This window comes from Macrobrachium rosenbergii, chromosome 48, assembly GCF_040412425.1.
Source record: "Macrobrachium rosenbergii isolate ZJJX-2024 chromosome 48, ASM4041242v1, whole genome shotgun sequence".
NCBI lineage: Eukaryota > Metazoa > Arthropoda > Malacostraca > Decapoda > Palaemonidae > Macrobrachium > Macrobrachium rosenbergii.
In genome coordinates, this window is record NC_089788.1 from 65,672,966 (window position 1) to 65,695,219 (window position 22,254).

Here is a 22,254-nt window from a genome sequence, read left to right on the forward strand (position 1 = left end):
AGTTGAACTAGCGTTTAACAGAAGAATCTGAGGAGGACACACAAGTGTGTAAAAGATTTAAGTGAAATAGAGAGAGCGCATTCAAAATCAAAATTAGCAAAGCTAAACTTACGATGATTGTAAAACAGGAAAAGGAAGGAACACATTCGAGATAGTGGCATTGTTGATGCTGGCTGCTGAGTAATGGTGAACTTGGTGGTGTACAATGTGTAACAGTTGGTGTCACATGAGATCCAGAAGATTATTACAAAACACATTGAGTAGGAGTTGCAGATGTTCCATATGTATAAAAACTAATGGCAAATATGAATATCATAAATGAAACTTAAGAAGGAAAATTTGATGCCTGTACAGTACCATTTCAGGTAGCAAACCTGGGCACTTAAAAAAAAAATAGATTTTCAGTGGTGTGACCTCAGTAGTTAGTGCACAAGATTGGAGAGAACTAGATTGTTTTAATCCCCACTTAAAAATGGATGATTCTTATAACAAAAGTATGTAATGAGAAATATTTAACTCCACTGATTCATCAATTCAAAGTGCAGTCCAGTAACTAGCATTGAAACCGACATAATTTTGTTTTATTAGGCTGTAATCCATGCCCATTCTCTCACTGTTGGATGTAGTAAATTATTTCTTGCAGTTTAGATATTTTAATTTCACCCAAAGTGAATGAATCTAATACAGTAATGTTAGGTATATAATCTTATTCCACTAATGTTTTAGACCATACAGGCTCTGAATACCTTCTTAATGACTAAAAGCATGTCCACCCTTTGTATGCTAAATATCAACAAGCTTAGTAACTACTGTACAGTATACTTTTCCCCCATGTGGGTTTACCGAGTTAAATAATGCACAGAATTTATCTTTAATATTTCAGACATTGCTTTTAGTGTGCAGGCCTATTGTAATTGCTCTAAGATGTACAGCACATCCCATCTGTATGCAAAATATTGACCTATCTAGTTAAAAGTAACATCTCTGCTTAAGTTCTGTACTTAACAGCTGCATTATTATGGTTACTTTTTGTTATACTACCATTTAGGATGTGGTACAATTTTAGATAAATCTGTAATCGAATGTTAAATACGAGCTACAGATCAATTAAGGTTAGAAATCAGTGTGTTATTGCTATTAGCAATGATATTTCGAAACAAAAGTGCAACTCTTATGCTGTATAAGGTTTTTGTTACTTATCAGAAACCCAGACCCCTAAGGTGTCTGAAGTTGAGGCATTATTGTATGCCATATAATTAAGCAGGTTTACTAAGTTTCATAATATACATAATTTTTTCATTAATATTTTGACAATAACTTAAGATTGGTGGAAATTAAACCAACCATTTCTACTTTACTTTTACTTTTCCATGTGATAAACATATGAATGCATACATGTTGACTTTTATTACGTATAATAAATACAATGTACTCATACATTTCAAAGCTTCTAAACCTTTTAAAAATGATAAAATTATAAACTATCATGACTCCCAATCACTCGAGGAAAGCGCTTTTGCACCAATGTGAGAACATCCCAGGAAGGTGGCCGGAGTGTTTAAGAGAAATGCTCTTTTCCATTAGAATTTTCATAAACACAACACAAATGCGTAGTTCTTACATTAAAAAACTCTAGAGGAAAAACTTGCTCTTCCTACACATTTGCAGTACCAAACATGGCATAGGCAAGGGATACAGCAATTAAGCCCAGCGCCATCATCTATGCCAGTCCAAGACTGTGGTCACCTTGCAGGGGTCCTCGAGGAAGGGTTTTGGTCCAGGTTAAGGGACACACCTGGCACCCCAACCATAACCAATCATCACTGTAAAGCACAAGAACACACGAGCCCAAGTGCCTGCCTGATACAACGTGGAGCGCACTCACAAACTAACAACAATGCAGTTAAATATAAAGTAAAATGTGCAGACTGGCATTGGTCGCTAAACGATTATATGAGAAGCCACTCTTGCCTAGCTAGGCCGAAATGCAGTTAGGCAGGGGTGGCTTATGTGTACTTTTATAACTTAAAAAAAAGGGGGGCAATTATATACATAAAAGCAAATATTTCTAGAGTTTAGGAATAGTCAGTTGTTTTGGCTGCTCCCATGGGAACTGATCACGGCCAAAGTGTCCATAGCAGGAAGTTTCGCTGTAAATTGGTCTTTTCAATCCCAGTTCCTTAACAATCCTGCCTGGGCGTAGATCAAAATTGTGCTTTACAATTTTTAACAGCTGTTGGGATGTGTACTGTGATGTGCCATAGTGGAAAATACTGATGCTAACTGGCTCTGCAACACCAATGGCATACGAAACCTGAAGACAAATATTTTGTTAGAAAGGCTACTTTAGAAACCTCAAGATCTACTGTCAGCTCATTTCAAGAGAATTTCCAAATACATCGGTAAAAACGGAAAAGTGATACATCACAACTTACCTGAACTAGACAACGCTTGCACAATCCCCCTTTAACAAGTGACTTTGCAACCCATCTAGCAGCATATGCAGCAGAGCGATCGACCTTGGTGTAGTCCTTGCCAGAGAATGCCCCACCACCATGTGCACCCCATCCACCATATGTGTCAACAATGATTTTTCTGCCAGTGAGACCAGCATCACCCTGAGGTCCTCCAATGATAAATTCTCCACAGGGGTTAATGTGATATTTGGTGTTTTCATCCAAGTAATTTTCTGGGATAACTGCCTTAATGGCTTTCTCCATGATTTCTTTCTGAACAACATCTAGGGTCACCTTCTCAGAGTGCTGGCAAGAGACCACAACTGTGTCAACACGAATGGGGATGGCTGCACCTTGACTGCAAAAAGATAAATGTATATTAAAGTAGGATAAAAAGTGCAACTTAAGTTAATCCTGGATTAACATCAAAATAACATGACTTTCCCCAAAGTAATCATAAATGGAATATAAATTTTCTGCATGATAAGACTTACTAACAATACTTATTTGCACTGTATAAGCATGCTAAAAAGGACTCTTAACAGCTCACAAAAAAATTCACACAATTATGGTCAAACCATTCCGTGGCTGCGGTCCATGGATGGTTGGAGTAAATATCAGCATTCTCAGATCGGTATCAAGTCCCTCATTCAAGTAAAATTAATTCTCTTTGGGAATTATACTAATCACTTTCCAGGACACCCCAACCCCATCTCTTATATTTTCTTATCTTCAGAACAATTGAAAATCTTATGATTTTATCATTAAACTGGAATCATTACAATTAAAATACATTTGTGCACTGTATGTGAAACCTTGTACTGACAGTCTAATTCACATCTTGTTTGCTTATATATATGAGAGAGAGAGGTACCTGAAAAATGTGGACAAAAAAAAAAAATAGTATGATTTTCCAAGAGAACTGAATAGGTATCTAAACTAACATTGACCTGCCTTAGTTTATGAAGATATGGCAGTTTGTGAGATTGACCTGCCTTAGTTTATGAAGATATTGGCAGTTTATGCTAAATCTCTCTAGAGAATTAGTTACTTATAGATGACAAATGTGCTATGAATTAATTTTTAATAAAGGCCTATTTTACGACCAAGTTTCAGACTTTAAAATTATCCCTATAAATGAACTGAATTAACTAACATTAAACAAATTATCCACCAAGTTATTCTGAACATGTGATTATTTTTTTTTTTTTTACTGCCAAACCATCCTTACACCATCACCACTTTACAATTTTTGTCTTGGACAAATTCTTCGTTACAAGATTATTGAGGAGGCAACTACTTACTGTACAGAGAAAATTAACTTACTCAAAGTAATATTCTGCAGTGATCTGAGTCTTGCTATCTGGTCTTGCCCACCAGAATGTACCATCTCTACGAAGCTCAGCAATTTTTTGGTTCAGACGGTGAGACAGGGTCACCGTGAGAGGCATACATTCCTCAGTTTCATCAGTGGCATAACCAAACATCAAACCCTGAAATAAAAGACTAAAAGTTAATGTCCCTTTCAATTTAAGATAGTATTTCCTTGCTTTTTTTTTTTTTTTTTTATAATTCCACCTATTAGCCCTCATTTTCAGAAACTAAAATCTGCCACACATATGTGAAAGAAAATATAAAGCTCTCAAAACATACACATAAGCTATTCAAACTGTTACAGTGCACACAACTCTACCTTGACTGCATCAACTCAGTTTCCAACTACGAACTTACCAGAACTTTCAGTATTCTTGAATTCTTTTTATCATGAGAATTAGTAACATATACAGTACTTGACCATTTTCAAAGAAGCTGCAATAATAATTCATTAACATTTCTTTGCAAAGGGCAGTAATGATACTTACCTTTCCATCTGTTACTGAAATTTGGCTGAATTAAGCATATAAGAAACACTTGAAAGATTGTCCTAACACTTGCCATTCTTAATTTTACAATGTATTAGTCAGATATAAGCATCTTCATGTATAGTATTGTTTGCAAAGCTAGACCAGGTGTATCTTACCTGACAAGTTTAAAGATTTATCCGTGTTCAAAGAATTAAGATTTACAGTAATGGCCTGTCCACACTAGCGGGCATGCCCATCAGGCACTTCCAGCTCTTTGTATTTTCTCTCGCTTCTGAAGCAGTGTTACCAGACCATCGCATCACTCTGGCTCCATACTTAGTCGGTCAATATAGTGGAACGAGTTATGGGAAGTGTTTGCCCTTTGGGCAGTGCCCGCCAGTGTGGACAGGGCTTTACGCAGCATCTGGCAGTCATCTAGTTTCACAAATTCAGTGCTAGACAGTTAGGATGCTAAAGTGCCTTGTCTACCTGAATTGACTCTGAAGACCTCCCAAGTCCTGCACTATATTCAACTAATTTTTATACCATCTCCTTTAGTAATAGTTACAGATTTAACAGAGAAGCTATGGAAGAATAGTAATGTAACTATGCAAATTGTAAAACAGGTTAGGCTACTAAAGATGTGTGTAATGTCTAAGAAAGTGAAAGTGGGCTTTTTTTTTTTTTTTATAATTTTTTTTTTTTTTTTATAAAAATGGGAGCAAGGGCCCTTCCATTAAGCCAGAACTTATTATGCAGTGTAAAATCCAAATACTACAGCACAGTCTCATGCAGCAACTGACGACTATTACCACTAAAGCCACCAAATACAAGAACTATAACGTAATCCACCATCAGTTCTGGGAAGCAACATGCTTCTGGTAAGCAATTTTAAATGTCAGGTGAACAACATTTAAATTTTTAAAATGGAAATTCACTGTGATGAAAGTATTCTTATGCCACTATTAGGAACCCCATTTCAATGAGACTATCGATAAATATATATGAATAAGGTATCCACAGTTATAAACTGAAACAAACTTCTATTTCTGTAAGCGCTTCAGGTTGGACATGAGCCTACAACTTCTGCTGGGCAGAATATGTTCAGCCACAGGGCTACAGAGCTAAAAATCCAAATGCCATACAATCAAGTCTAATAGGGTCTAGTCCTTGGGATGAACTGAAATGTTTTAATAATTTAGAGTATACAGAACACTGAAATGGGGATTGGATACTAATAAACATACACTACAGAAACACTTTTTAACCCCTTAACATAATTACTATAATGTTGTTCCCTTAATAAAAAAAAAAACAATTAATAAATTCACAGGATAATTGGGAAAATTCATCACCTGGTCACCTGCCCCTATATCGTCGTCGCTGCGCCCAACGTGAACCCCATTAGCTATTTCCACACACTGTTGTTCCAGGGCCAACAAGACGTTGCAAGTCTTGTAGTCAAAACCTGTGAGTCAAGACCCAACCGCATGAAGAAAAAGTACAAAACAAAACACTACATTGTGTGAATTGAAGCATTCCTTCTTAATCCACTTCCAACATTACAGCCTTCTTCCTTTATTGTATATCTCATCACAAACTCAAGGCAAGTTTGTGCAAACAAGTTTTTAAAGTAAATTATACGTTAACAGCAGCTAGACTTGGCCACCAGATTTATGCATTGTATGTTATGTTGATGTGAAAACCACTGGTAGAAGGTTACAGTTGTACACTAGCGTATATATATAGGTGAGAAGTGTATGAATAAGGAATACTTCTGGTTACATTTGTACATCTGTCTTATTTGTAAATAAATGTACAGTACACCTGAAAAAGACATGATTGAGACCCCAGCACCACAAGACCTAAACACAAGAGGAAGGATGTGTTGCGCACTTGCATGAAAATCTTGCTTCTGAAAAAAATACTAAGAACCTGTTTTGAAGCAGATTCTCTAAACTATGCTTTAGATATATTACAATGTAAGATTCACAATGGTTGTCAAATATAGGCTACTATGAAATTTAAAATGTCAATTTCATAAGCAAGATTTCTGCAAGTAAAAAAAAAAAAAGAAAAAGAAAAAAAATGATAGAACTAGAAAGTATGAAGCTAGCAACAATCTACTACTTCCAAAAGACCCTGCAATTTGTGCTTTTGACAAAATAGCCAATTCAAATGTTGTACCTGATCACCCGCTCCAACATCTTCTTCAGCTCTGGCAACGTGCACTCCATCCGCAATATTTGGAGACTGTTGCTCAATGGCAACAAGAAGGTTACAGGTTGTGAAGTCGAAACCTGAATGCAATGAATAACTATAGCTATGCAGGGAATGAACTACAGTTAACCTTGATTAAAGACTACCAATCCCTCTTCCTTTGAGTCCCAAACCATTGTCTTTATCTACACACTAAGGAAGCAATTATAATGTGCAATCTAAGGTAATGAATGGTGCATAATGAAGGGTAATTTTAAGTTTGATACAGGTGAACAAGCAAAATAAAGGGAAGTTGATTGTTCGTCCTAAAGCCAAAGGTTTTTTACCATCCAGCAATAGCAGTACACTGTACTAATACACAGCATTGCATTAAAAAAAAAAAAATACATTACAATTTACTTGATATATGTGCTACTACGGGAAGCCTACCTTCAACTACTTAAGTGTGCAGTACAACTTGAGTTTCAAAGAAATAGCAAAAAATATGTTGTGCTCTACTTGCATAAAATAGCTGTACGTATACAGAAAATTCTAAAGCAAATGTACTGTACACGGTGTAAATAAAGATCTTGTATAAACTGTAAAATGTACTGTACATTAATTCATTACCAAATACCAAAATTTCTATTATCATTATATATATAACTATATATGCAATATTTCAGTAACAAAAAGAGAAAAGACAAATTAGAACTGCCATACCTTTGCTAGAATCATCGTAGCCAATCTTTTTGATGGTTTCCCTTACAATTTTTTGATAATCAACAACTGCTTTTGACGTAATTTCACCACAAATAAGGATCATACCAGTCTTTGTGCAGGTCTCGCATGCAACCTGTGGGAATTGATTTTATACTTAAATCCTTAAATTAAATTACATATAAAGCAAAATAGTCTACTTTGATTTGTGCACTTAAACGTTTTCATAAAAGAAAATCCAAAATGAGTTGCATCATTAATATAAAGAATCATCTCCATGAGTCATTATCAGTGACACTAAAAATTGTATGCATCATTAATATAAGGAATCATCATCTCCATGAGTCATTGTCAAAGACACTAAAAATTTTAATGTACATTTAATCAAGATAAAAAATTAACCAAACATTTACTAGCATCCCTCAATCACACAAACTACAGCTAAACACTGGTTTAAAAAAAAAAAATTATGCCTAAAACACAATTTGGTCAGTCAATTCTCAAAAATTTAAATGGCTTACCTTAGCATCTGGGTCCTGAGCAAGATGGGCATCCAGAACAGCATCGCTGACCTGGTCACATATTTTATCTGTTGGAGAAAAAAAAAAATTACTCAGATTTTGCAAAAAGTACCTCTCCAACTATGTCTAACTCCACAAAGTAATCCTAAAATTCCCAACTTTAAATGTAGTGACATTATCACTCAAGATTGGCATATGCACTTGCAAGGTCAGCCAAGAAAATTTCTGGCAAGGCTCAATGTTCTTTGGCACCATGTTTTAGTACAAGCATTCATTTTTTAAAGGATTTAAGTAAACATGCCTTGTGTCAAGGATACTTCCTATGTAAAGTGGTTAGCCTTGAAGTTCTGTTATCTGCCAAGTATTACTGACAATTTTTTAGCAGTGTACCTACATTTTATGTTAAATTTCTGCCGTTTGCCTTTACCGCCTTTACCAAGCTTTTTTTTAATGCATATAACAAAACAAAAACTGTACATGAATACAGAGAATGGTGTTCACCTGTGTATATACCAAAATTTTAAATAAAAGGTTGTCCTTCCGTACAGGTTTGTATTTTTAAACAAAACTGAGGAGACTAAGAAAAGATTTGGCTTGATGTGAATGTCATTGACCCAAGGATATTGGCTTAACAATGTTACTTGCCAAGTTAACAATAAGACGGCACATCACGCTTACGTTATCAGTGACACCCCTTTATGACATGGACTCACTAGACTATTGGAAGTTCCTTCCTATGTCCTTAAAATATTTGCACCCATGTAAATTTATTGGCCTGAGGTTTCGTCACACGGAAAGGAACCTAGGCTGATATCGGTTGCCACCAAAACAAAAACGTAGATTACTGAATAAAATAATGAATCCTGCCTGGTCAAAAGTCACATAAAAAAAATCAAAACATGAGAACAGGAAGGGCGATTTTTGCGGTTTCTCCTGACAAAATTTTGCTTCCTGATTTATAACGACTCCTATTGACATTTTTCTCTTCAGCGGTTATTCCAAACCATTCGGCCACGATACCATCTCGCCTACCCACCTCATGGTTAGGCAGGTTCTACCAATAAATCTATGTATAATGCTTCTTCACCTCCATCTAATTCGTGAAGCCTAAATCAATAAAGCTCCCTTGGAGGGTACTTAACATCTTAACCACAACGTTTGTTTACAAGTATGTAATATTTTTCAGCTAGTCACTGACTGTAGTCAATAATGCCTCTTGGCATGAAATAAATTATAGGTTTTGCCCTGGACCCACGTGTCGTCTAAATGTATTTTTGGCGCAAAAATAATAGTGAGAAATAAACGGACCCCAGCAGTTTCGCTGGCAGACGTACGACGTTTCAATGTACCGGTATCGACTGAGGACTTCACAAATTTTGATGTTCCAAGACAACAGCACGAGATAATTGTCAATTTGCGCTTAATTTTGTAAGTTAAAAACACTCCGCAGCATAGAAATACCACGGTTTATTTTCTAAAGGGGGATTTGCCTCTGAAAAATTATCATACTGAAGGGGTATTGTCCTACACGGCGAGACCCAGACATCGACTACTACACCAAGAACACACCACCGTAGTCATTGTGAAAACACTTAAGGTAACTGTGTATGTTTACCTGGATGGCCTTCTCCAACACTTTCACTGGTGAACAGGAATGTCTCCCTGTCTGTACACTCTTTTAATCCTTCCCCACCGCCGTTGGCGAGACCGTTGTATGCAGGAGCCGACTCGGGCATCACGTCGTTCTCGATCCTAACTTTCAGTGGAAAAGAGACCGATGCAATGGTTCAGTCAGTATTTATAGTGTCTGAGCGTCACGTGACCGCCGACGTGCGCACTACGCGGGAGCTGCGAAGTTATGTTCGAGGTATAACTTCAAATTTTTGCTCTAAGGCTATATGAAGAGTCTTAAGGCGTCTCTGAATTCACAGCTCAGAAATAAGTTGCTCTTCTTTGCTTGACAGCTCACTGTAAAATGTGGATACTCTAATGAGGGTCATTGTTTTTAATAGTTTCGGAAGGCTTTGACGTTTGTTCATTGCCACGTTTCGGGATTTTTCCCAGAATTGACGACGCTATTTCCTCTGAGTATTGTTCATAAGGCGTCGTATGTGATGAGAAAAAGTACGTATATGAAGTTATGTGGGCCATTTACTTATTATGTAAGCGTGTATAATACGTATAATTGAATGGAGTTATAATTATTGTTTATAAAATGTTCATTTTACTCTGTTCGGGTGAACGAACTATTTTGAAAGGCAACTCATAACAATGAACGAATCTAAATAATGGCAGTCTCCTCGAGGGGAGGAGCTAGTTTCCGAAGACCAATCGAAAACTAGTCAGGTCAGCTGACTATCCCCAAAGGTTGAACCCCCCCTACATAGATAGGCAGATATGTTACTTGGAAAACAGGTGTCATAGAGTATTATTCTGTTGTTGTTTTAACTTCACATACGTCAGGTGTCACTTAATGCTGCAAACATTTTCCACGAACGTTACAGATATTTGGTGTTTCTAGGTATATGTTTGCTTTAAATCGTTTTCCGACATATATATATTTGTTAAAACTTGGTATTTCAACAACTGGCAACGCATTATATTCTTCGGTCCCTGGGAGTAACCTATCGCTTTTGTTTACATTTATTCAGAAACTTGCCTCACCAACTCTGCTCCCTCTCGGGACTTTGCCTTGTGTGTCTAATTCTCACGCTTAGGCGACAAGTTTTTCTTGAAGTATTGATTATTAATCACGATGATTTTAGGATTTTAGAAATTGTGTTGATATGGTTTTTTTTATTTTGTTTTTCTTTGGTGTTTTGCGTCATTAGGAACATTTTATTAATGGAAATATGTTCCCTACGCCCTTGTCTTTATCAAAAAGGATGTGCTATTGTTCCAGGTATTTACCATGCGGTCGTGTGGGCATTTCTTTCCACTTAACCTTAATTTAAAACATCTTATAATCAAAATGCTAATCAACGAATAAAAATTAACAACTTTATAAACAATTAACAAGAAGTTTTAGTACAAAGGTTCTGAAACAACGAATGGTCTGAAACATTATTACACGGTCAATAAGGGCGCATTCCCCTCGAAGTCCGCAAAACAAGTGAAAGAATTTGTGCATCCCCACCTATGCATTAAAGCGCCCAGTATGTGCATACTCCTATTTTTGGGGTAAATTCTTGAATAGGTTTACGCACATCGTATGTTCGATGGATTATTTTTTATTTGTGTATTAGTGTGTTCATTGGCGTACGAAGTATTATTAAAGCTAACCTCCCCTTACCCTTTTCATTAAATCATTGACACACCGTTCTTTTATTTATTCTGTATTATGGCTGTGTGCATAAAACCGAAAAGCTTTGATTTAATGCTAATTCATTTGCTTATTCACTGTCACTAATAATTTACTCTCGTGGCTCCCATAGCGACAGCATTTATTTTTAGTAAAGAATTTAATGTTCAAGAATGAAATATCTCGCCTGATTTTAAAGTATTGGTCAGTATTCTGAAATAATCTTGCTGTTGTCTAGTGGCTTACCTGGGTCAATCATTTGTTGTCGAAAAGGTTTTTAGTTGGCAAAATAAACGTTTTTGTTGTTGTTATATGGACAGTGGTAGTAAATCACAGCGAAGCTCGAGAGCGACTGGGAGAAGTGATTGTTTGTGTTGTTGCTGGATTAAGATGGGATACCATCTAACACATGGCGGGAAATATTCCTTGGTCATTATTTGAATGGAAGTCAACTGCTGCACTAGCTCACGTTCTTTCAAACACACGAAGAATATTGCCATATTCGTATTCCTGGTAAAAGCAATGTCTAATCCTGGTCTGGAAGTACTTTCAGGAGGCATTCAATCGTACCCATCCTAGGGTAACCGGTTTGGATATCCTCGCCGATCGAGTTAACATACCACGGTCTAGACCATACGCATACCTGAACTTTAATTCTCTCTCTCTCTCTCTCTCTCTCTCTCTCTCTCTCTCTCTCTCTCTCTCTCTCTCTCTCTTCGTAGTTTCCATAGTGCTCTCTGGGTTAATTGTTCATGTTTTTACGTCTAATTTTTGATGCATGAAGCGGATTGTATGTTGGCCTAAGATTAGAAAGCAATTTGATTTCAGTGCAGGAAAAGTCTGTTCGAGTTCGACTGGATGCCACGCTTCCTGTGCTGAAGCTTAGACTGATAGAGCATTGAGCTACTTGTTTCACATTTACTCCTTTTTGCGACTGACATTGGATGATAGTAGTAGAGTGTTTAGATATGCGTAAGGAAAAGATATTAATGTGACTTACGTCAGATTTCAAGGGTGATGACTGAAATATTAAGAAATTACACACACACACACATTTTCATTATGATTATAAGTGCCTAGTGTTTAATGTAGAATACAAATATGTATATTATACCCTATATGTGCAGGTAGCATGATGGTATGCAGTTAAAGAAGTGCGTGATGCTTGTTAAGCGAATGATTTAGTCTCTCTCTCTCTCTCTCTCTCTCTCTCTCTCTCTCTCTCTCTCTCTCTCTCTCTCTCTCTCTCTCTCTCTCTCTCTCTCTCTCTCTGTTGTAGCTGTCGTAATCTTTTCTTTTGTAAAGGCAATTTTTATCTTATTTTAGCTTTATATTTTTGCATGTGTGACCGTTTTTATTTTAATTTTTGGTAGAAAGAATTATATTTCATCTGTGAAGTTTCACCCAGTTCTCTCGTACCTGAAATAGTCTCTCCTTTGCCTTAACAATTGGGGTATTTCATGCAATGTATTAACTTAATATTTCATTCAGTTGCTATGCAACTGAGTACGCAGTCTCGCTCTCTCTCTCTCTCTCTCTCTCTCTCTCTCTCTCTCTCTCTCTCTCTCTCTCTCTCTCTCTCTCTCTCTATGGGTACACTTGACCATTTCTGAAAGTGACAATCTTCTGTTGCAATTTTATTTTGAGTAAAGTATTAAAAAGCGTCGTGTCATTAAGTTTCTCTCTCTCTCTCTCTCTCTCTCTCTCTCTCTCTCTCTCTCTCTCTCTCTCTCCTGGTATATCTAACGTTTAATTCAATAACAATATCCCATTCCAAAGTGAATATTTCAAGTATGGTATTAAAAAGTATCCCGCCTTGAAGTCTCTCTCTCTCTCTCTCTCTCTCTCTCTCTCTCTCTCTCTCTCTCTCTCTCTCTCTCTCTCTCTCTCTCTCTCTCTTTGTCATATAAGTCCAGCGATGATAAGCTTTTGTGGTAAACAAGGGAGATAAGGAAGCAGATAATTTATCTTCGGCTCTTATCCTCGCCCCTGAGGTAAAGCACTTTTGGAAAGGAGTGTTGGAGAGATAAAATGACATCTTGTGTGGGTTTTTTCTTTTTTTCTTTTTTTTTAAAGTGTTTTTGGGGTTTCCATGGGAATCTCATCTTTGTTTGAGATGTTTGAAAGATACGGATTTTTGCGATTCAAGTTCGGTTATGGTCTTGGGTTTTTTATATGCAGTATATATATTATGAGCTATGAATGACCTATTTTGAAGATTTACTGAAATTAATTCGAACATTTTTGACGTCCATTGAATATTTGATACTAAAATACAGTTATTACCTTAAAAATTTTCATCTCTGAAGTTGTTTTTTAAAGTTCTGTGGAAGCAGAATTTCTCTATGGCCAACATAGGCCTATGTTTTGAGCGCTGAAAGCATAAAACGCCAATAACTGAAATCGCCATTGCACTTATGCGCCAGAATGATATGCTCAAAATATAATACATGTTAACACAAAAAACATATCTACAGCTAACAAGACATTAACCTGATTAGCACAAAATTATGGGTAAACAAATTTCAGCATGCTTTACCTGCTTGTGAAATGTTATCCTATAGAGATAATGAACGGAAAAGTCATAGGATGTACTAACCGCCTATTTAATTTGCGCGGTTTCTCGGTTTATCAAGATGCCTGCAAGGCTCTGCAGCGCCGCGTTCCCGTAGTGGCGTAGTGCCGTCAGTGCACTTCATGCGGTGCACTGTAGGCATTACGTACGGTTCTTTGCAACGTCCCTTCGACCCATAGCTGCAACCCCGTTCATTCCTTTTACTGTAAGTCCGTTCATATGCTCTTACTTTCCACCCTCTCCTTACAACTGTTTCATAGTGCAACTGCGAGGGTTTCCTCCTGCTCCACCTTTCAAATCTTTTTACTGTCAATTTCCGTTTCAGGGTGGAATGACCTTATAGGTCTCAGCGCTTGGCCAGTGACCTAAATTTCATATTCTATTCTGCATCGCCCTCGTGGTGGAAGAACACCAAACTACTTAGTACTGTTGTACAGATATTAAGATCTCCAGATGTTATTGGCTCCCTATTTATGGTATTGCTACATCTACCTAAAACCTGCGTTGGTGAGTGAATGGACAGATGGAATGACATAGACTATATAGTAATTTTTTTCTACTAAATTGAAGGATGTTACCATTATACTTCCAAGGCTGTTGTCCCCTTGTCCTTTTCAGCCACCAGGGTTACGACCCACTTAAGTCGACTGACTATCATGTTATTTCTTATTCTCTTCCAGTTTCGACACAGGCACAATTGGTGTTTGAGGGAACGAATTATCAAAGTCCTTTGCCTGTGGCTAGAAATCAGAGCTTACCTGGCATAGGGGACACGACGTCCAGGGATTCATATCTAACGTAGCGAAACCACGTTTGCTTTTAAGTCACTGACTTTTTCTTGTTTTTTAAATTCCATTTGTACAGTACTGCTGGTGTGTTAGTATCAAAATTAAATAGACAATATTGAATATAATTTCAAAAATTAAGGAATATTGTAAATTTTAGCGAAATTTAACAAAAATTCTTGATAGGTAAAATCAATCAGATAAACCAAGGCTAATGATGTCAAGGTAAAGTCGGTCATATATATATATATATATATATATATATATATATATATATATATATATATATAGGATAATAGAAAAATAACTAGTATATAAACGTATCATTTAATAATATATATATGAAAACAATAATAATAGATAAAATTAGAAAATATGGCAGCACCAGAAAGAATGGAAATTATGATAATAAGTATTGCAAAAATTATCATTAACACTATCAGTATTATAATTATTATTACCTCTTTTCGCTTTGGAAATTTATAATCTTTTACACCAACCAGCATATAAATAATTTTTATGGCGTTTATCCTTGCTTTAGGGCTGGCAGAAAATCACAGTTCCTTCAAAGTAATTTACTTTCTTTTCTCCGTACTCACAGAAGTTTCCACAAATATCCTTAAAATGATTTTTGAAACTTAGATTTCGTTGCCTATCCCATCTATGTAGTCTGCGCCATAGATTTTCTCGTCTCTTTCCTCATATTGGCCTGTTTTGTTATTTTAAGGACAAGGTTCACATTATTACTGTAAAAGTTGCAATAAATGTCTAGGGTTCACGTAAAATACTTTGGTTGTTGAAGTACATTGTTTCGAGTCTTGGTTGAATATCTGGGGCTTTAAGAGCAAGAGCCTGTGTTGGCACAAGGCCAGTTTAATGTCAAAAACAAGATTCAAAAATTGTTAAGTATGTAATTTCTGCGGTCAGAAAAGATTAATCGGGGAGATAAAGTAACAGAATCCTCTCTCTCTCTCTCTCTCTCTCTCTCTCTCTCTCTCTCTCTCTCGGCGCAGTATAAACACGCGGCTCACGACCAAGAAACCCACGTTTGATCCCCTGGACCGGGCTAGGAGTGGAACGTTATGGGCGCATTTCTCTAAAACTCTGATATGATACCTCCGGTCTTAGCAATAAATACCTAGGTTTCGTTGAATGTTGAGGATCGCAACTGGAGTTCTCAAAGAGAAAGATGAAACAGCAAAAACAACGGAAGTGACGGAAAGCAAAGAAAGTGTTGCGCTGATACGTTCTGCGAACGGAAATGTGCCGTAAAGATAGTTAGTGAAAAGATGGTGAAATTGTACCTTTGCATGTTGCAGTAGGTTAATATATACAGTATATATATATATATATATATATATATATATATATATATATATATATATATATATATATATATATATATATATGTGTGTGTGTGTGTGTGTGTGTGTATAAATTTATATATACTGTATATATATGTTTGTGAGTGTACACACACACACTATATATATATATATATATATATATATATATATATATATATATATATATATATATATATATATATATATATATATATATATATATATATATATATATATATATATATATATATATATATATATATATAGGCAAAATCACGAAGGAAAGAGAAACAGTGGAGTGCTGCAAGGCCTTTCGACTTAAAGACTTGATTCTGCTAAGTAAAGGACTATAAGTCGAAAGGCCTTGCAGCACTCCATTGTTTCGCTTTCCTTCGTGGATTTTGTCTTTATTTATATATTCATCACGTTCCATATTTTCGTGATTCATTTATATATATATATATATATATATATATATATATATATATATATATATATATATATATATGTATATATATGTATATATATATATATTCATAAGGCCGTTTCCCTCGCCACCGAGTGACGTCACAGAAAAAACAACCCAACAATCGGTGCCACGCTAATTCTCAATTTCATGATTGAAGGATTGACTCCCGGTGAAGAAAATTTGCGCAACATCCTCTACTTAATGGTTCATTAGGAGTTCCTCGTCACCTTCCCTCCCCCCTCACCCTGCATACCCTTCCCCTCCCACCTAATACCCGTCCCCCCTCACCCCCATAACCTCCTTGCAACCGTCACGTGCACCTCTATATCTCACATGGTTACACCGCTTCTCCTTTCCTCCCTACACTTCATTCATTGCATCCCGCCAGGAACTTGTGGGTCTTCCGTTTCTCTTTCCTTCCAAACCTCCATTGCGCACACTTCTCCACACCCTTTCCGTCTTCCCGTTCTTCCACGTTAGCGAACACTTTGAAAATACTGGTCCATTTTGTAAACTCAGCCTACTTTCTGTTTTTTGTTTTTTTTAAGCTCTCTTTACACAGCCTCTTGTTTTTCATTATCATTAAGTGTTTACAGTTCACGTCCGTGTGTGTGTGTGTATATATATATATATATATATATATATATATATATATATATATATATCTGTCTGTATATGTATGTATACACATGCATACATAATGCATACATAAACGCTGAGCTGTTGCTGTTGCCTCTTATTCGGGTTTGGTCTAGAAAAGTGACAGACAGAAGTCAGTGCCATATTCATCCTTCAACATCAACATGGAAACTTCCACATTCTCACAAAGTCCTGTACCTAACATTCTCTCCAAGCTTTCCAAGTTTTGCCTCTGTAGACAGCCTTCTTTTATTCACTGCCTTCCTTGCTTTACCTACTTCGTTATTCACCTGTTCTTCGTATTTTACCGTCACACTTATAATTTGCTCCAAAATACTTGTATGAGTATGTCACTACCCATCTTCTTCCATTCATACTAACGTAAGTCTCAATATCTTTCTGATTTGTACTTAAGTTTCATTGTCTTGGTATTATTTACAAGCTCTGTGGTGTAGCTGGAACTTCAAAAGTTCAAGCGAAGATGCGATGCAATACTACCATAATACAATTCTCTTTTCATTTTAACAGTTTACTTACATTTTTATCGATTTATTTATTAATATGTTAATTTTTTTCAATTTGTGATCTCTTTTCTCTGTATTTCCCATTACCACCTGTTGCTTCGTTCTAATAAACACCATACTCTTTGGAAGGTTGAATTTCAAATCAATGGCCCCTGTGTGCTTGATCCATTATGGATAAGGTTCATCTTAATAATAATAATAATAATAATAATAATAATAATAATAATCCTAGACCTAATTTCACACCCAACTAGGAAATAATAATAATAATAATAATAATAATAATAATAATAATCCTAGGCCTAATTTTACACCCAACTAGGAAATAATATAATAATAATAATAATAATAATAATAATCCTAGACCTAAATTTACACCCAACAATAATAATAATAATAATAATAATAATAATAATAGTCCTAGACCTAATTTTACACCCAACTAGGAACTCTTTCGTTATGTATTATGTGGCGTTCTTCCCCTTTCTCATTGATCTTTCCATACACCCTTTAGGGTGTATCCAATTGTGTTTATTTCGACTAAATATTCTTGTTTACTCACACCACAACATCCATACACCATTTCCTGTTCTACCTTGCCACTGTACTTTAAAAGAATTTCTTATCTTCCTCCCCCTTGACCTCTCGTGGACCTCTTAAATTCCCCATAATTTTCTTGCAAGTTCTGTATCTTGAATGCTACCCTATTATTGATCAGCCTTTGTCTAATATGAGTATGCTTTTCTCACTTTCTTCCCTTTAAAGTCACTAAACTTGTTTTAAGACGCATTGCTATATTCTCTGCCCTATTTATTCAAAGAATGATTATACACACCAAGAAATTTATATATTCCTCATTTTACCATTGTTTCATGTTTACTCCTACATGAACTCGACCGTCATCTTTTTATCAAGCGCACTTCGAGGCATTCGTCTGTTTTAACCACAAATTTCAACAACAGAGACCCATTCAGAACGCATCACTTAGCTTTGCATTTAGATCAGGTATGGGCATCCGTTTAATGGGGCAGCCGTTTTTAACCATCGGAAGTTGCATTGTAATGTTACCAAGTGACCTTGGGTAGCACGATGTTTTCAATGATATTGGTATGCATCAAGTGTCAATGCCAGACTGCATGTATAAAATTACTAATACACACAGGCACACACACATACAGTCACTATAAAATAAAATCATAATAATAATTTTTCCTAATTTTTATTCCCAAGAAGCACTATTTTTTAGTATATATATATATATATATATATATATATATATATATATATATATATATATATATATATATATATATATATATATATATATATATATATATACACAGTATATATGCACTAAAAATATCGTTACTTGGGAAAAAATTAAAGTAAAATTATTAATAGGATTTTATCAATATTTCTAAAAAGATCTAAAATTTATATTATCCCCTTCCAGAACTTCATAAGTAGAAGCCTCAAGAGAAACTTTTTATTTTGACTATTTCATAGCTCAGCCGTGAAGCGTTCTTATTCTTCGTTTCCTCTACACATTCGTAGAGCAGCCTCATGTTTTCTCCTTTATCCTTCTCCACGGGGTAATTTAAATCATAAAAGCTAATCCCTTTCTACATTATATCTCTTCTACACTAGAGGTGTAGAAGAGATATCTTGCCCAGTTAATTCTAGTCCATTTATTTTCGACATGCCTCTTGCCACACATTACATATGCGTACCGCCCAGTTACACGTAGACTTCACAGCAATGTGGTCAAGAGTTCTGTCCCTTTGAGCTAGCGATTTTTTTTTGTTTGTGGGGCGGGATGATGTCTGTTTGTCTACCTGCTGAGTCATCAGTAGCCACTGTCTGGCTCTCCTAAGTCCTTCATCCCAGCTTTGGTGGAGAGTGGGCTTGGGGCGCTGATGATATTCGTATATGTTCAGTCTCTAGTCTAGGTCATTGTGTGTCGGTATAATTTCTGGTCCCTTGTCCCTGCCACTCATGAGCGATTTTTAAACCTTTAAACCGTGTCCACATCCTTCTAAACCCTCCTTATTTTTATTCTGTTGGCCTTTGGTCCTCATTATAAACCACTGGCTGCTTACAGGAGGCTGCCAAAGTTGGTTGCAAGTGGTGGAAACCTTTGGGATTTTACTACAAGACTGGAGCATGAAACCTTTGTCCAGTAGAGCCTTATACTCGGGCTTGAGACTGGCTTATGTGTATCACTCCCATGGCTAGAGTTCCAAGATCAATCTCAGTTTGTTAAAAGGGGTTTTGTGATATTATTGTATTTCAGCAGGAAAGATATTTGGGAAAATATACTTCAAGCAGGTAACTCAGCTCTGCTTCAATTTAATTATGAGTTTTCTTTAATCCTACGATATTGAGTTTAATGTGCATATATATTTTTTGCGTGTTTGTGCGTGTGTACGTAATGAAGATAATCTGTGCTTAACAATCACAAAATCTTATACTAGAAAAGGCAGAGCACTATAATATACTTGATATATAATATAATAAAAGATCATATTTTTGACGGGAGAGATACACTAAATGTCTATTAATGATAAAAAACAGAAATCATTTTTAATGTTCTTATATGAATAAAAACTATTCAGGACTTTAATGCGTATGTGCATGAATAAAAGTAAATTACGTATAGATAACATCTCAGTGAACGCTGCATAAAACTAAGTATTTTTTTGTTTCTTTATGATTTGTTTGTAGATTACGTGAATGAAATTTTGTCACTAGGCCTGCTATTAGCGATGATGATAGTTTCATCGTATCGACGAAAATTTACCTTAGTCATTATTACTATATATATATATATATATATATATATATATATATATATATATATATATATATATACTGTATATATATACATATATATATATATATATATATATATATATATATATATATGTATATATATATATATATATATATATATATATATATATATATATATAATGAGTTTACCATATTATTTTGAATTATTTCTGTTTTGCCTGAAGTAACGTTTTCCTTTGTCGATTTATGTTCCATTCTAGGCGTTATTTTTACACGTAAAGGAGGGCTTTAATTATAAATCAAGTTATTTTTCTCTATTTCATGAAAAGACTTGCTGTACAGCGTTATTACAAAATCATTACCAGAGAAGACGTCATGCTCCTGAATTCAGGATAATGATTCACCGATAATGACAAAGGCGGGATTTTGGTCACATGGCGTCATTCGTGAGTTCCCAGATAAAATTCATCCTATGAGAACTTGAACTGTTTTTGTCTCTTCGTGGATGTTCAAGTCGATTTCATGCATGTTTCCTACGAATTAATGTATATACACTTCAGGGAAAATAGAAGTTATAACTTCGTGAGTGTACTTCGGGGAAATGTGGAGTTCAACAATGTTGTAAGCCATGCCGTCACTCGCGGAGATTGTTGCCAGATGCCTCCAGAAAGCATAGCTGATCAAGCGGAAAGTCTGTCATGCAGGAATTGGGAATATTCTTTTGAATGTTAGAAGCGGTGGCGATGAGGTACATTGCTTGCCTTATTCCATGAACACAAATGTAAAACTTTTTCATAATAAAGGAATACAGTATTAACAATTCATAATTGCCGAAAGGTGTAATGACGAAAGCAGTAGGGGGACGGTCAATGCCCCCTTTCCTTGGTGAAAAAAAAAAGGATAAGTACAAAATAAAACTGACAAAGAACAATACAGGAAAACCGTTGCTGAACAATAGTCAGCTGCAACGTCATCGCCCTGCTCGTGTATCCTGAAAAATGGAACTTACCGGAGATGAGTATAGGGAAAACCCGGTGCTGCAAAATATTAGATTGTTGCATCATCCCTGTGCTTGTGTTGCCTGCTAACCGGCAACACGGTTCTCCTACTCCACACCTGCGTTTTTCCGGGTAGAAGTTAGCGTTTACTTTGTTCGTCTGTTCCACGCAGGATAAGATGAAGAATAGAACGCGGTGTCGTATGTGCTTTATATTCTTTTAGTTTTATTTGCTTTTGTTTACAAACGTGATTTATGCGTCCTCTTAGCAATATGTGAGTGTGTGTAGGCCTATTATTTTTTTCTCTTTTGTCAACATTGGGCCCTCGTGTTACAAGATGTCAAGATTGGTTCGGCTGTAACTTCATATACCAGATTTTCCGGATATGAATTCGTGAATAAAATTATTGCCAAAACAATTTAATGACAATAAAGGAGGCCCAGAAAAATACACAAATGAAGGGGATGATAACGTTATATTTACAAAGCAAGAGGTTCCCTTCAGTGAATAGGTAAAGGATAAAAAAATTATATAATATATATATATATATATATATATATATATATATATATATATATATATATATATATATATATACACACATACATACACACATACACATACATACATACATACATACACATACATACATACATACATACATACATACACATATATATATATATATTTATATATATATATATATATATATATGTGTGTGTGTGTGTGTGTGTGTGTGTGTGTGTGTGTGTGTAGGCAGATAGGTAGGCCACAGGGTCCAGATAGGTTGACCACTGACCCAGGATTGTCTTCTTCCATCCTTCATGTTTATCTCAGAAGTATGTTGTCTCTGGCATCGGATTTCCAAGATCCTTGGAAATATTCATTGTATGTTCGTCGGATTAAGGCGGATTCTATCATATGACCTTTGAACCGACAGCTGCTCTTGAAAACAAAGAGCGACAGATTCCAGGAGACCTGTTAATTCGAATTATCTTTCGACATATACCTGTATAGTTGGAATCAAGTGGACGTAATATGACTTAAAACCTGTTACTCGTATGAATACATATTGTAATACAAG

General features: G+C 35.7%; 2 protein-coding genes across 3 annotated transcripts in view; one reads left to right on the forward strand and one right to left on the reverse strand.

Moving 5' to 3' along the window:
* Pex19 (peroxin 19) overlaps positions 1–22,254 on the forward strand; it is a 212,040-nt gene that overhangs the window by 4,513 nt on the left and 185,273 nt on the right. The gene's annotated exons all lie outside the window — the stretch shown is intronic.
* Positions 1,347–10,000, reverse strand: Sam-S (S-adenosylmethionine Synthetase). Of its 2 annotated transcripts, none has more exons than XM_067091982.1 (7): positions 9,356–10,000; positions 7,741–7,808; positions 7,223–7,355; positions 6,488–6,600; positions 3,783–3,949; positions 2,436–2,814; positions 1,347–2,314 (listed from the first exon to the last, which is right to left on the reverse strand). In XM_067091982.1, exons 1-7 carry the CDS (start codon positions 9,474–9,476, stop codon positions 2,069–2,071), a joined length of 1,227 nt encoding a protein of 408 aa, XP_066948083.1. In that variant the 5' UTR covers positions 9,477–10,000; the 3' UTR covers positions 1,347–2,068. The 2 variants fall into 2 exon arrangements, with proteins under 2 accessions (XP_066948083.1, XP_066948084.1); XM_067091983.1 differs by lacking the exon at positions 6,488–6,600 and adding an exon at positions 5,656–5,768 and having other exon boundaries at positions 9,356–9,723.

Coding starts and splice junctions, on each gene's coding strand:
- Sam-S (XM_067091982.1), bottom strand. CDS start 9,476: ATGCCCGAGTCGGCTCCTGCATACAACGGTCTCGCCAACGGCGGTGGG. Junction 6,601..7,222: donor CTACGATGATTCTAGCAAAG/GTATGGCAGTTC, acceptor CATTGCATTCAG/GTTTCGACTTCACAACCTGT. Junction 3,950..6,487: donor ATGTTGGAGCGGGTGATCAG/GTACAACATTTG, acceptor CTTTTATTTCAG/GGTTTGATGTTTGGTTATGC.